Raw genomic sequence first — 17,028 nt, forward strand, 5'->3', positions numbered from 1 at the left:
GGATCGAGCCCCACATCGGGCTTCCTGCTCAGTCGGGAGTCTGCTTCTCCCTCTCCCCTCCCCCTGCTTGTGTTCCCTTTCTCGCTGTGTCTCTCTCTGTCAAATAAATAAATAAAATCTTAAAAAAAAAAAAAAAAACAGAATCATAGAGCTGTGCCTGTATGAGTACATGTAGTAGATTTGCATACATACATAAGAGTCTGGAAAAATATACATAAATTGCCACTAGGCTGGTTCCATCTGGAGAGTGTAGAATAAAGTGGGAACCTGCAGTTCCACTTACACACTGCAGCTCTGTTTGATTTTTTTTTTTTTGCAACAAATATGCATTATTTTTGTTTTAGATTACCATCATTCTTTCCTTAAAACTAGCTGTTATTGGTGAATTACAAAGGTAAAATATATTCATTGTAAAGAGCAGATTAGCAAAGACAAAAATAAAACTCCTCTATAAATCCAGCATAAGATATAACTGTGGATAAGATAAGAGATCATTCCTACCTTTGTAAGGTGTTCCCACAGTTGTTGCATATACATTCTTTTCATATTTCTTCAAACGGTCTTCTAAATTGTGAATCTAAAAGTAACAAATACTCAAATCATAAGATTCGTATGGAAACCATATGTAAAAGAAAGGACTGCTATAGCTACTAGATTCTTTAATACTTAAGACAGTATATAGGCAAATACAATTAATACAAATGGTTTCTTAGATATGACACCAAAAGCACAAACAAAAGAGAAAATATATAAAATGGCCTTTATGAAAAGTAAAACTTTTGGCCTCAAAGGACATTATCAGAAAGTGAAAAGACCACCCACAAAATGGAGAAAATACTTGCAAATCACATATCTCTAAGGGACTTGTATTCAGAATAAAGAATACAACTGAACAAGAAACCAAATAACCCAACTAAAAAATTAGCAAATTAGACTTAGACATTGCTCCAAATAAGACATACAAATGGCCAACAAGCAGAATATAAGATGTCCAATCATTAGTCATTAGAAAAATGCAAATTAAAACCATAATGAGATACTAATTCATACCAACTACTATGGCTATAATCAAAAACTTGTTGGTGAGGATGTGGAAAAATTGGAATCCTTATATAACTTTGTTGGTGGGACTGTAAAATGGTGCTACAATGTATTTTGGTGGTTCATCAAAAAGCTGAACATATAATTACCAAATGATCTAGCAATTTCACTCCTGGGTATATACCCCAAAGAACTGGAAATAGGTGCTCAAATAAAAACTTGTACACAATGTTCCTGACAGCACTATACGTAATAGCCAAAAGGCAGAAATAACCCAAACATTCATAAACTGATGAATGAAGTATGGTATAGCCATATAGCTAAATAATATTCAGCCATAAAAAGGAATAAAGTACTGATACATGCTACACTGAATAACCTTAAAAACACTGTGCTAAGTAAAATAAGCCAGATAAGAAACACTATGTTTTATGTGATTGTATTTATATAAAATACTCAGAATAGGCAAATTTACAGACACAGGAGTAGAGTAGTGGTTGCCAGGAGGTAATGGGGAGTGACTGCTTCATGGGTATGAGGTTTCCTTATTGGGTGATGAAATGTTCTGGAACTAGATAATGGTGATGGTTTCACAACATTGTGAATGAACTACATGTCAATGAATTGTGCACTTTAAACTGGTTAAAATGGTCAATTTTATGTTACGTGTATTTTACCACCATAAAAATAACTAATACAAAAATTGCCATGCTAGCACAGTTTGAAGATTTGAGGATGCTATAAGAAGAGAGTTTTATTTTATTTTTAATTTTATTTATTTATTTGACATAGAGAGACACAGCGAGAGAGGAAACACAAGCAGGGGGAATGGGAGAGGGAGAGGCAGGCTGCCCGCTGAGCAGGGAGCCCGATGCGGGGCTGGATCCCAGGACCCTGGGATCATGACCTGAGCCGAAGGCAGACGCTTAACGACTGAGCCATCCAGGCGCCCCAAGAAGAGAGTTTTAAAGCAACAACCTTGAGAATAGATGAGAAAAGATAAACCACTGGGAAGTAGGAAAAAAAAAGGTAGCATTGGGACTTAGCATCTATTTTTATGATTTAAAAAATATATATATTGTGAAAGTGTTCAAACATAATCAACCACAGAGAATATAGTACAATCAATGCCCATATATACCAATCCATCACCTCATTTCAACAATTGCCAAGATTCTTGTATGTATGACTTTTAAGAAAACTGAAAAAGTGGGGCTCCTGGGTGGCTCAGTCGGTTAAGCATCTGCCTCTAGATTTCAGCTCCGCTCATGATCTCAGGGTCATAAGATCGAGTCCCATGTTGGGCTCTGCGCTAAGTGGAGAGTCTGCTTGAGATCCCCCCCTTTATCCCTCCCCCGCTTGCATGTGTGCTCTCTCTCTCTCTAATAAATAATTTTTTTAAATGTTTTATTTATTTATTCATGAAAGTCAAAGAGAGAGAGAGAGGCAGAGGAAGAGGGAGAAGCAGGCTCCCCGCCTAGCAGGGAGCCCGATGCGGGACTCGATCCCAGAACCCTGGGATCATGACCTGAGCCGAAGGCAGACGCTTAACCATCTGAGCCACCCAGGCGCCCCTCTAATAAATAATTTTTAAAACAAAGCAAAAACTGGAAAATTCCTGAAGATATAGCCTTCCAACAGCTTGCTGATTTGTACACTATCCCTCTAGAATTTGAGAGAAAAGACTACTAAAGATGATGCACCACAGATACGCATATACTGGTATTTTCATGCTTATGCATCCTTCTAGACATATATACACAGTCCTATTTAAACCTAATTACTGGATAATATATGGACAAAATTTATTATGTCAAGGCAATTTAACTACTAGGAAAAAGTAGTAAAGATTGATGTCAACATATTTCCCTGATAAAAGCAAAAACATTTTTTTAAAACTTAAGTTATTACAAATAAAGACAAATTCTTATCCAAGATGTTAAACACTAGAAAGAATAAGATGCAAATGTTCTTGTTTAAATACATGTGATCATGAATTTAAGAGATAAACTCCAGCGCCTCCAGATTTAGAAATAAAATTTCCTGTGTAAGACAAAATTGCAAAGCCAGCTATTAAATCAGTATTATATTAGTTCGAAAAGTCAGCTAAATGAGATCCAAGTACAAAAGAACATAAATTAAGACAGTCAGTTCAAAATAAAAGGCACCAATTAAACCCGTACCTGTTCTCTGAACTCTTGCTCTTTCAACTTTGAATCACTGATTAGAGTAGTCTTCTGTGCTAGTTGTGTCTAAAAAAACATAAAGTCAGATCTGAAATGCATATGGGTTTCATCACTGCCTGGATATACATTGTACTGCCTGGTAAATTATTTTTATGTTTTAACTTTTAAAACACAAAATACTCCTGGGGCACCTGGGTGGCTCAGTTGGTGGAGCACCCAACTTCAGATCACGTCATGATCTCAGGATCCTGGGACTGAGTCCCGTGTCAGGTTCCCCGCTCAGTGGAGAGTCTGCTTGAACCTCTGCCTCTGCCCCTCCCCCTACTCGTGCTCTCTTTCAAATAAACTCTTAAAAAAAAAAAAACACACACACACAAAATACTCCTGAAAATATACTGTCTTCAGTCAAATTCAGTGAAGAACTAGTCTTACCTGTAACTCCATAATTGTTATCTGTAAATGGAAAAGAAAAAAATGAGTATATAATACACTAAAATCTATAAGAAGCAATAAAATGGAACAATATGAACTAACAAGAAAATAAAAATTTAGTGTTTTAGTCTTAAGAAAGTGGTAAGATTTAAGAGTCTAGTTCCTCTCACTTTGTCATTGCCAGGGCTCTCCTCCTGCTGCAGCCTTTCCTGGTACTTATTCTGTAGCTCCTCCAGTTGAGTCTGCAGGTCCATTACTTTAGCAGTCATTTCTTCTTCACGAGCCTTTAAGATTAAAAAAAAAAAGTGCTAATGAACATACCAAAAAGAACATCGTAGAGGCAACATAGTATAGAGAAAACTCCTCAGAAGGAGAAAAAATACCTAAACATTTCTGGAGACACAAACCACTGTTTCTATCGTCATTCGTGACTACGCTCTAAATACCCTCCTTCATGTCCCACTTTTAATGTCAAGCTTGCTATTCATGCTATATTACTGTTCCCTCTCTCACTCCCTCTGTCCCCACCCCATAAAGCCTCATCAAGCAGTTTCTTTCCCCTTAAGCTTCCCAGGCTTGAATGACCATCAGGTATGTAACAGTGTGGTGACAGAAGTTGAACACAGAGCCTGTGTGTTAGGGACTCTGCCCTTTTCCACATTAGGATCTGATTTCCAGAAAACATCCATTAATACAAACTAGTAGATACTGTGAGGCACAGCACTGATCAACCAGCCGGCAACTTACTGATCACAAGAAGTTGTAGAGGTTTTTCCCAGCCCTTTGGATAGTTGTGTAAATCAAGAAATGATTCTTTGTCCTGGTTCAGCAAACCTTCATCTATACATCTGTCCCTAAACCACACCAGTGGTTCTTTGGGGTAAAATGTTCAACTAAAGTCTATTAAAAAAAAAATTATTGTCCAATGTATTAGTAACCATGTAATGTCTCCATTTGTCCTGAACTTTGCAAAAAAAATAGACAAGGCTGCAAAAGTATATGTGACTTATTGGTCCAAAAATCCTACTTAGAAAATTTGGTATACAAATCATTTCTCTCTTCTGTTTTGATTGCCCTAGTAAAGGCTATTGCCCATTCTACATTTCTTCATTTGTCTTGATAACTGCCATGATTTATTGTACAGAGCAGTCCAGACCTCTTCTTGCTCTTATAAATCTTGTAATAACCTTTGTACTAAAAGAACATTTGGAATTGAAATATTGATCAGATTGAGTAATGAAGACAGACAAGTGTTTGCTGAGTAAGAGACTGAACAGGAAAAACAGCAACAAATGGGTATCTGATTTAACAGATGCTGACTTGACAGAACCAAGAAACATCATCCTCAAAAACAAACAAAAAAAAGAGAGGCCCCATGGCACAAAATAAGGCAATGAACCATAAGGATACTTGGAAAATCTACTTTGAAATACCACTGGTCATGAAACTTAGACCAACTGAAAAAGAACGAACTCCTTCTGGCAACATAAGCAAAGCAGGGATGTCGAGTAACCAGCCTCCTTAGACATCTCTCCACTGAGGCTCACTTGGAGACATCTCCCCACTGAGGCTTACTTGAACCTAGCCTCCATCCCTAAAACACCATCAACCACAAACTCTTGTAAATATGTTACTGCCCAGTTTACTGTTTTTAGTCTACCATAGCATATCCTGTGTGGATGTCTATGTCAATGTGGTTTAGGCACCTTTGAAAGGATCACCTCTACAGCTACTTATTCAGTTAGGCCCAAATTTTTATTTTATTTTATTTTATTTTACTTATTTATTTATTTATTTAGTGAGAGAGTGGGGGGGGGGCGCAGAGGGAGAGAGAAAATCTTAAGCAGAATCCGCACTGAGCATGGAGCCCGACATGAGGTTCAATCTCATATCCCTGAGATCATGACCTTAGCCAAAATCAAGAGGCAGATGCTTAGCCAAATGAACCACCTGGTGTCCCTAGGCCCAGATTTTAATATGACAGTTAGCTATGTCTGACATTTCCTTTGACAGTTGTGGGATACTATCTAAATCAAGCCCACTAAGAATTAGGAAAAAATCCCTTCTTTGTTATTTCTAATTTAAGAAACAATTTTGTAAATTCCTTTATAAAAGCTTCCTAGTCTTCTTGAAGGAGGAAAAAAAAAAAACAGTACTGTTTACTTCAAAGTAAAAACAATAAGGAAAACCAGTTAAACTGAATGTTAATGCACATCCACGGAAATCATGTTTGAGAGTCTAGTTATTATGCCAAAGCCAAATCACTAAAATATAGTCAATGTCAAAAGGAAACCAGTTTTGTATCTAACGTAGCCAAGCTACCTCCTCCCAGTGGGACTGCTCTGAGTTGGGACCAGGCTATTACTTAAGCTCACTTACATGAGTACTTAGCTCTTCCTTTGAGATGTCATCACTCCCTCTTCCCAAATGGATTCTTCCCTGCCCTAGCACATGTCACCTCCTTCAAATTTACCAAGTGTCTAGTATGTGCCAAGTATCTGGCTAGGTCTTTAAGACTAGAGATGAATAACAAAATCCCTGCCCACCAGATGCTTATAATCTAGGAGAGACGACATACACATTAATATTATCCTACACACATTTGTATGTATGACAAAAATTCGTGTTATAAGTGAAGTAATGAATACAGATGAGTACCAAAAGAACACAGATGCAATGAATTATATTTAAGGGGTTCTTAAAAAAAACTATGTTAAAACAATATGATGCAGAAAAGAATATTCAAAAAGCAAACTTTTGAGTAGAAAAGGGAAAAAATAACATATTTCATTTTTGTTTCTGTTTACACAAAACACTGCAATATTACAAAAGAAACTAATCATTGATTTCTGGCTCAAGGTGGCAATACAGGAAGATCCTGAACTCACTTCCTCCCATGGACACACTGAGTCTACAGCTACATATGGAACAATTTCCTCTTAAAAATAAAAAACAAGGGCGCCTGGGTGGCTCAGTTGGTTAAGTGACTGCCGTCGGCTCAGGTCATGATCCTGCAGTCCCGGGATCGAGTCCCGCATCGGGCTCCCTGCTCGGCAGGGAGTCTGCTTCTCCCTCTGACCCTCCTCCCTCTCATGCTCTCTGTCTCTCATTCTCTCTCTCTCAAATAAATAAATAAAATCTTAAAAAAAATAAAATAAAAAACAAAAAAGCCTGGCTGAGTGACGGCTACACATCAGGCAAATGAGGAAAAAAACCACACTGGAGTGGGTAGGTGAGGCTAAGACACAACCTGGTCATAAATCCCATCCCCAGCATGACAACCAACAACTGGGAGGAACCTCAAAACCCAGAATTTTTCCCTGAGGACCGAGCATCCCAACTTTTAAGATACATACTTGAGAGACAAGCCCGCAAAACATCTAACTTTGAAAGCCAACAAGGTTTACATCCTGAGACTCACAAAACTAGTGATCTGAGAAACCACTCTTAAAGGGTTCCTGTGCCTCACTCACCCACCTCAGGGCCCAGCTCAGAGGTAGCCAGTTCCATCCAGACTTAAAGTGAAGGAGACTCACCTGCTTCTATTAAAGAATTGGCCTGAAGGGCAGACATCTAATTTAACACACATACCTAGGAGCCTGCTGGAATGCTCTCTGGGGACACAGACTGGCAGATGCCATCTTTGCATGCTCCTTTTGACATGTTCCAGAGCACCAGTATCTCCCAGAAGGGAGCTTTTACAGGCATCTGGTGCCCTGATTTTTGCAGCTGCCACCTAGGGGGACACCTCTGGATCACATGGCTCTGGAGGCCAAGGGAGCTTGTGTTCCTAGTCCCATGAGAGTGTAATAATCAATATCACCCAGAAAGGGGCTCATATCTCCATCTGGTGCCCCAATTTTTGCAGCTGCTGCCAGGGAACACAGCTATACTGGCTCTGGTGGACAGTGCCCATGGATCCCACAGGGCTATAGCCAACAGAGGAAAAGTTCTTAAATAGCTAACCACCCCCAAAGGCACAGCAAAAGACAACAGACACAGGAGCTCAGACTGTGTGTGAAGGAGGCCTATTGGTTAATCATCATGACTGTGGCCTAAGGGGAAGGCTTCTACTTAAACATGCACCTAAAGGCAGAATGTAATCCTTTCCTCAAGTCATCTTTGAGCTCACCCTCTGCCATACTCCAGAGCACCAGTGTCTCCTGGAGGGGAACTTTACATGTGTCTGGTGTCCTGATTTTTGCCACTACTGCCCAAGAGACACACCTTGATCACCTGGCTTTGGTGGCCAAGATGGCTTGCATTCCTGGATCCCACGGCACTATGGCAATTGGAGAGAGGGTTCTTGGCAGACTACCCACCCCTGGGGCACTGCACAAACAGTGGATTGAAGTATACCCTGCCAATCTTTCTGTGAAGGAGGCCTCTTTGCTTGTCCTGGAGCTCTGGCCTGAGGGGCAGGCTTCAGATTTGGGACACATTTTGTGGCTTATGGAGCTGCTCTCAGGGAACACAGGCTGTGGATGCTACCATGTGCTCTCCCTCCTTCTGCCTTGCTCTAGCTTGCCAGAAAAGAGCTTATACACTCATTTGGAACCCTGATTTTTGTGACTGCCACTCAAGGTACACTTCCAGATGGCCTGCCTCTGGTGGCCTGCGGGGCTTACACTTGCTTGCAGTCCCACAGGACTATATATGTTTGCATATTTTTAAAAGCTGATGCCTGAGGGTCTGGCTTCCAATCAGCATGAATCTAAGTGCTGAGATCCTCCCTTCTGAAATATTGACAGGTTGGTAGCACATCCTCAACTACTGAGAACTATTAAAAATATAATAGGCTGCTCAGACAAGCACAAAGGTTTAAGAGACAACCAAGAGCTGAGGCAGGGTTGAACAATAAGGCTTATCTCCTACATGAGCCAATCCTTCAAGACTGAGACAGGTGGTTGTTTCATCTACTGTATAATCACTTATAAAGCTAGTCTGAAGTTAAAAAGACAAAAGTAGTAAAAATAATTATGATTACAATAATGAATTAAGGAATACACAAGATAAGGGCACCTGGATGGCTCAGCTGGTTAAGCAACTGCCTTTAGCTCAGGTCATGATCCCAGGGTCCTGGGATCGAGCCCCACATCGGGATCCCTGCTCAGCGGGGAGCCTGCCTCTCCCTCTCCCCCTGCTTGTGTGCTCAATAAATAAATAAATAAAAATCTTTTTAAAAAAAGGAATACACAAGATAAAAAGATGTAGAATGTGACATCAAAAACAAAATGTCAAGGAGTGATTATAATGTTGAGCTTTACAATGGGATCAAACTTAAATTGTTATCAACTTAAAACAGACTGTTATAAGTTGTTCTATGTAAGCCCCATGATAAACACAAAGCAAAAACTATAATAAATACACAAAAGATATAGATAAGCATACCATCAAAGAAAGTCATCAGAATATAAAGAAAACAGGGAAAGAAGCATCAAACAGAGAGTAAGTACAAAAACAGCCAGAAAACAACGAACAAAATGGCAATAAGCACATTTTTATCAATAACTACTTTAAACATAAATGGACTAAATTTTCCAATCAAAAGACTCAGAATGGCTAAATAAATTAAAAACAAGACCCATCTATATGCTGCCTGCAAGAGACTCACTTTAGATGTAAGGACACACACACTAAAAGTAAAATGATGAAAAAAGATATTCCATGCAAATGGAAACAAACAAAAAAGCCAGGGTAGCAATACTTGTATCAGACAAAATAAGACTTTAAAACAAAGACTATAAGAGACAAAGAAGGATATTACATAATATCCTACAAAAAAGACAAAACATTTACAAATATTTATGCACCCAACATATGAGCACCTAAATATATAAAGCAAATATTAACAGACCTAAAAGGAGTAACAGACAGCAATACAATAATAGTAGGGGACTTTAAACCCTACTTACATCAATGAATAGATCATCCAGGTGGAAAATCAATAAGGAAATAAGGGCCTTAACTGACATATTAGACCAAATGAACTTAACAGAAATATACAGAACATTCCATCCAAAAGCAACAGAATACACATTCTTCTCGTGTGCACACAGAATATTTTCCAAGATAGGTCATATATTAGGCCACAAAACAAGTCTTAATAAAGTCAGAAGACTGAAATCATATCAAGCATCTTTTCCAACCACAGCAGTATGAAACTAGAAATTAATTACACAAAGAAAACTGGAAGGCACAGATAGTACTGGGAATAGAGTCAATGATATTGTAATAGCGTTGTATGTTGATAGATGGTAGCTACACTATGGTGGGTGTAGCATAACATATAGAGAAGCTAAATCACTATGTTGTATACCTGAAACTAATGTAGCATTATGTGTCAACTGTACTTAAATACAAAAACCACACACACACAAAGAAAACTGGAAAAATCACAAATATGTGTAGATTAAACAACATGCTACTGAACAACCAATGGGTCAAAGTAAAAATCAAAAGAAAAGTTTTTCAAGATCCTGAGACAAATAAAAATGGAAATAGAACATACTAAAATTTATAGGATGCAGCAAAAGCAGTTCTAAGAGGGAAGTTCATAGTGATAAATGCCTACTTCAGGAAACATGAAAATTCTCAAATAAACTAACTTTACACACACCTCAAGGAACTAGAGAAAGAATGAATAAGAAAGGAAATAACAGATTAGAACTAAATGATATAAAGACTAAAAACACAACAGAAAATTGATCAATGAAACTAAGAGCTGGTTCTCTAAAAAGATATACAAAACTGACAAATCTTTTTCTAGACTCACTGGGAAAAAAAGAAAGGGGATTCAAAAAATGATATCAGAAATCAAAAAGAAGTTACAACTGATACCACAGAAATACAAGAATCATAAGACACTACAATGAAAAATTATACATTAACAAATTGGGGAACCTAGCAGAAACATTCCTAGAAACATTCAATCTACCAACACTAAATCATGATGAAGTAGAAAATCTGAACAGACCAATTACTGGTAATGAGATTGAATCAGTAATCAAAAACCTCCCAATAAACAAAAGTCCAGGACCAGACAGCCTCACTTTGAATGTACTGCACATTCAAAGAGAAATCTTTTTTAAACCCTTTCAAAAAATAGAGGGAGGAACTTTTCCAAACTCCTTTTAAGGGTCCAGCATTACCCTGATACCAAAATCAGACAAAGACACCACACAAATTTGCAAAAATTATAGGCCAATACTCTAATAAACATAAATGGAAAAATCCTCAACAAGATATTAGCAAACCCAATTCAACAATACATTAAAAGGATCATATACCATGATCGAGCTGGATTTATTCCAGGGATTAAGGATGTTTCAACATTTGCAGGTCAGTCAATGTGATACACATTAACAAAATGAAGGCTAGAAATCATATGATTATCTCAATACATGCCAAAAAAAAATCTGACAAAATTCCACATCCATTTATAATAAAAACTCTCAACAAAGTGGGTACAGAGGGAATGTACCTCAACACAAAAAAGGCCAAATATGACAAGCCCACAGCTAACATCATACTTAATGGTGAAAAGCTGAAAGCTTTTCTTCTAAGATCAGGAACAAGATAAGGATGTCCACTCTCAACACTTTTATTCAACATAGTATTAGAAGTCCTAGCCAGAGCAATTAGGCAAGAAAAATAAATAAAAGGCATCCAAATTGGAAAGAAGAAAAGGAAAATACTATTTGCAGAGTACATATTATATATAGAAAATCCTAAAGACTCCATCAAAAACCTGTTAGAACCAATAAAAGAATTAAGTAAAGTTGTAGGATACAAAAATCAATACACAAAAATCTATTGCATTCCTATACACTAATATATAAACTAAAAAATTAAGAAAACAATCCCACTTACAATTGCATCAAAAATAATAAAATACTGGGGTGCCTGGTGGCTCAGTCGGTTGAGCACCCAACTCTTGGTTTTGGCTCAGGTCATGATCTCAGGGTCATGAGATTGGGCCCCACATCAGGTTCTGTGCTCAGTGGAGAGACTGCTTGGGATTCTCTTTCTCTCTCTCTTTCTGCCCCTCTCCCTGTTTGTGCACGATCTCTCTCTCTCTCTCAAATGAATAAATAAATCTTTAAAAAACAAAAATATATGTAGGAATAAATTTAACCAAGGAGGTGGAAGACATGTACTCTGAAAACTATGAGACACTGATGAAAGAAATTGAAAAACACATAAATGTAAAGAGACTCTGTGCTTATGGACTGGAAGAATTAATACTGTCACATGTCCATACTACCGAAAGCAATCTAAAATTCAAGATAATCCCTACCAAAATTCCAATGGCATTTTTCACAGAACTAGACAATTCTAAAATTTGTATGGAACCACAAAAGACCCCAAATAGCCAAACAATCATAAGAAAGAAGAACAAAGATGGAGGCATCCCTGATTTCAAACTACTTTTGCAAAGCTATAGTAATTAAAGCAGTATGGTATTGGTATAGAAACAGACATGGAGATCAATGGAATAGGATAAAGCCCAGAAATAAATCCATGCATATATGGTAAATTAATTTACAACAAATGAGCCAAGAACATACAATGGGGTAGAGGATAGTCTCTTCATTTAATTATGTGGAGAAAACTGGACAGCCACATACAAAAGAATGAAACTGGACTACCATCTCACACCATCTACAAATTAACTCAAAATGGGGCGCCTGGGTGGCTCAGATGTTTAAGCATCTGCCTATGGCTCAGGTCATGATCCTGGGTCCTGGGATCGAGCCCTGCATCACATCGGGCTCCCTGCTCCACAGGGAGCCTGCTTCTACCCCCCCCACTTCTGTTCCCCCTGCTTGTGCTCTCTCTAAAATAAATAAATAAAATCTTTTTTTAAAAAATGGATTAAAAACTTGAATGTAAGACCTAAAACCATAAAATTCCTAGAAGAAAACAAAGGCAGTAAGCTCTTTCAAACAGGCCTTGGTGATGGTTTTGAATCTGACACCAAAAGAAAAAATAACCAAGTGGCACCCCATCAAACTAAAAGCTTCTGGATAGCAAAGGAAACCATTAACTAACTGGAAAGACAACCTACTAAATGAGAGAAAATATTTGATCTGGTATTTTGATAAGGGCTAATATCTGATAAAGAGCTAATATCCAAAATATATAAAAAATTCATATAACTCGGGGCGCCTGGGTGGCTCAGTCGGTTAAGCGTCTGCCTTCGGCTCAGGTCATGATCCCGGGGTCCTGGGATCGAGCCCTGCATCGGGCTCCCTGCTCCGCGGGAAGCCTGCTTCTCCCTCTCCCACTCCCCCTGCTTGTGTTCCCTCTCTCGCTGTGTCTCTCTCTTTCAAATAAATAAATAAAATCTTTAAAAAAAAAAAAAAAAAAAAAAAAAAAAAATTCATATAACTCAACAGCAAAAAGAAAAAAATCCAATTTAAAAATGGGCATAAGACCTAAATAAACATTTTTCCAAAGACACGCAGATGGCCAACAGGTCCATAAAAAGATGCTCTACATCATTAATCACCAGAAAAATGCAAATCAAAACCTTAATGAGATATCCCCTCACAGCTGTTAAAATAACTATTATTAAAACAAAACAAAACAAAACTAGAAATAATGAGTGGTGATAAAGATGTAGAGAAAAGGGAACCCTTATGCACTGTTGGTGGGAATATAAATTGGTGCAGCCACTCTGGAGAACAGTATGGAAGTTCCTCAAAATATTAAAAATAGAACTACCATATGATCCAGCAATTCCACTTCTGGGTTATTTATCCAAAGAAAACAAAAACGCTAACTCAAAAAGTTAGTGTTCACTGCAGCATTATTTATAATAAATAGCCAAGATATGGAAACAACTTATGTGTCCATCAATAAATGAATGGATAACAAAACTATCATACACACACACACACACACACAGATGAATGGATAAAGAAATTGTTACACATAAAAGCAAAAATGAACCTTTGGGACTTCATCAAGATAAAAAGCTTCTGCACAGCAAAGGAAACAGTCAACAAAACAAAGAGGCAATCCAGGGGCGCTTGGGTGGCTCAGTCGTTAAGCGTCTGCCATCAGCTCAGGTCATGATCCCAGGGTCCTGGGATCGAGCCCCGCACTGGGCTCCCTGCTCAGCGGGAAGCTTGCTTCTCCCTCTCCCACTCCCCCTGCTTGTGTTCCCTCTCTCGCTGTGTCTCTCTCTGTCAAATAAATAAATAAAATCTTTAAAAAAAAAAAAAAAAACAAAGAGGCAACCCACAGAATGGGAGAAGATATTTGCAAATGACACTACAGATAAAGGGCTGGTATCCAAGATCTATAAAGAACTTCTCAAACTCAACAGCCAAAAAACAAATAATCAAGTCAAAAAGTGGGCAGAAGATATGAAAAGACACTTCTCTGAAGAAGACATACAAATGTATAACAGACACATGAAAAAATGTTCATCATCATTAGCCATCAGGGAAATTCAAATCAAAACCACATTGAGATACCACCTTACACCAGTTAGAATGGCAAAAATGGACAGGGAAAGAAACAACAAATGTTGGAGAGGTTGTGGAGAAAGGGGAACCCTCTTACACTGTAGGTGGGAATGCAAGTTGGTACAGTCACTTTGGAAACAGTGTGGAGGTTCCTCAAAAATTTAAAAATAGAGCTACCCTATGACCCAGCAATTGCACTACTGGGTATTTACCCCAAAGACACAGATGTAATGAAAAGAAGGGCCATATGCACCCCAATGTTCATAGCAGCAATGTCCACAATAGCCAAACTGTGGAAAGAGCCGAGATGCCCTTCAACAGATGAATGGATAAAGAAGATGTGGTCCATATATACAATGGAATATTACTCATCCATCAGAAAGGATGAATACCCAACTTTCCCATCAACATGGATGGGACTGGAGGAGATTATGCTAAGTGAAATAAGCCAAGCAGAGAAAGTCAATTATCATATGGTTTCACTTATTTGTGGAACATAAGGAATAGCATGGAGGACACTAGGAGGAGGAAGGGAAAAATGAAGGGGGTGGGAATTGGAGGGAGAGATGAACCATGAGAGACTATGGACTCTGAGAAACAAACAGGGTTTTAGAGGGGAGGGGGGAGGGGGGATTGGTTAGCCCGGTGATGGGTATTAAGGAGGGCACGTACTGCATGGAGCACTGGGTGTTATACGAAAACAATGGATCGTGGATCACCACATCAAAAACTAATGCTGTATTGTATGGTGACTAACATAACATAATAAAATAAAATTAAAAAGAAGAAATTGTTACACATAGAGGAATATCATTCAGCCATAAAAAAGAATGAAACCTTGCTATTTGTGACAACATGGAGGGATTTCAAGGGCATTACGCCTTTGAATGAAAGAAGTGAGAGGGAAAAACAAATACCATAATGATCTTACTTATATGTGGAATCTAAAAATAGGTAAAAATTTAAAAACCAAACTCATAGACACAGAAAACAGACTGGTGACTGCTAGAGGTAGGGCATGGGGAGGTGGGAGAAATGGATGAACTCTTTTTTGTTTGGGTTTTTATTTAAATAAATTGAATTTTTTTAAAAAAAAGAAAAGAACAGGGGCGCCTGGGTGGCTCAGTTGGTTAAGTGTCTGACTCGTGATTTTGGCTCAGGTCACGATCTCAGGGTCATGAGATTGAGCACTGCATCAGACTCCACGCTCAGCGCACAGTTTGCTTGAAATTCTCTCCCTCTGCCCTTCCCCCTGCTCATGCACCCTTGCTCTCTTTCTCAAATAAATAAATAAAATCTTTAAAAAAGAAAAAAAAAAAAAAAGAGAAAAGAAGAATGGTTACCTGTGGAGAGAAAAGGGGCAAGATGTAGAATACAGAGAACAGGAATGGGTTTTCATTATAGACCATTCTCTAACTATATTTTTTTATATTATTTTGATCTTTGTGTGAAAACATTTGATTCAAAAATTTTTTTCTAAATAAAAGCTAAATTGAAAACTTATTTTTTAAAGCCAAATTTGAGAGATGGTAGTAACTAATTCACAAAGCTTGAGAAAGTGATCTTTAGGCACATAGAAAAGCATGACCAAAGGTAAAATATGATGAGGAACAAGATAAAGTCGAGTTCGTCTAGCACAGAATAAACTGGAGGAGGTGTCACTGGGATAATGGGAAGCCATTGAAGGTATTTAAGAAAGTGATATGATCACATCCTCATTTCAAGACAGAAAATACCTCTGACAAGAAGAGATGAATACCTTAGAAAAAAGACCAGTAACAAAGACATCAGCTGGGTAATAGAAAAGACCAGACCGAATGGAAGATGGCAGTCAGACAGTGATAAAAGCGGTGGCGTTGAGAGGAGAGGAACATGCAGTATGACTCAATGAAAATCTATGTGCTGAGAGTCTACTATACGTTAGTTATTGTGCTGGAGGTATCCAATTAAAGGGAAACAGATGATTTCTATGCCTAGTAAATCAGGGAAGATAAGCAGATTTCATGCCCTAACAGGTGTGGGTATGCATATGTGCGAGGGGCTGAGAAAGACAGAAGGTGTGAATCAAGGATGACAAAAGTTCCCAGCATCTTCAAATAGGGGAAAGAATAGTAAGAATGACTTAAGACAGTAAAGGCAGGAAAATGAAAACGTCTCTGTGCTCCACTTTGCTATTAACAAATCACAGAATTGTTTTAAAGGATGAATGAAAATGAAAATGAAAATACAGCATTCTACAATGCCATCATTCAGACACATCATCAATCTGATAATAGCTTTCCAGAGGGGGAAAATACACCACTACATAAAACATACAAATCCCATATAAAACTCTAATTCTGGATATTTTAAAAGGGGAGAATGGTAGAGAATATGTCTCAGAATCAAAGGAATACAGTATTTGCTAAGAATTGCTAATATCTCTTTTAGTAATATTTGTACTTTTTTTTTAAGTAGGCTCCATGCCCAGTGTGGAGCCCACTGTGGGACTCAAGCTCACAACCCTGAGATCAAGACCTGAGCTGAGATGGATCTGGACACTTAACCGACTGAGCCACCCAGGCACCCTGGTAATACTTGTACTTTTAAAAAGAAATTCTTCAAGACACAGTTTGTATTTGAGTGTTCAGATGGGAACTGCCTCTTTGTCAAAGTCAGCCCTAGATCTGGCAGTTAAAAGTCTGAGGCCACACTGTCCAAGAGTAGCCATAAGCTACCCCAGAACTGTGGCTATGAGCACCTGAAATGTAGCTAATCCACACTGATGTGGGGGCTGCAAATATAAAAACACACAGAATCTTAAATAATACATATATAATTTTTATATTGACCACATATTGAAATAATATTTTGGATATAATGGGTTAATATATTCCTATTAAAATTACATT

At 38.1% G+C, this 17,028-nt stretch overlaps 1 protein-coding gene across 15 annotated transcripts in view; it reads right to left on the reverse strand.

The window, feature by feature from the left end:
- GOLGA4 (golgin A4) overlaps positions 1–17,028 on the reverse strand; it is a 132,450-nt gene that overhangs the window by 21,249 nt on the left and 94,173 nt on the right. For 14 of the 15 annotated variants that reach the window (XM_064590231.1, XM_064590229.1, XM_064590228.1 and 11 more), the window contains 4 exons: positions 3,830–3,943; positions 3,660–3,680; positions 3,225–3,293; positions 502–577 (listed from right to left, as the gene is read on the reverse strand). In XM_064590231.1, coding sequence (XP_064446301.1) covers positions 502–577; positions 3,225–3,293; positions 3,660–3,680; positions 3,830–3,943 — 280 coding nt within the window. The remainder of the gene's footprint in view (positions 1–501; positions 578–3,224; positions 3,294–3,659; positions 3,681–3,829; positions 3,944–17,028) is intronic. The other variant, XM_064590221.1, reaches the window with a different exon arrangement.

Source organism: Mirounga angustirostris, unplaced genomic scaffold, assembly GCF_029215605.1.
Source record: "Mirounga angustirostris isolate CCGP_5_RB_7025 unplaced genomic scaffold, mMirAng1.0.hap1 SCAF_1, whole genome shotgun sequence".
In the NCBI taxonomy this organism is placed as follows: domain Eukaryota; kingdom Metazoa; phylum Chordata; class Mammalia; order Carnivora; family Phocidae; genus Mirounga; species Mirounga angustirostris.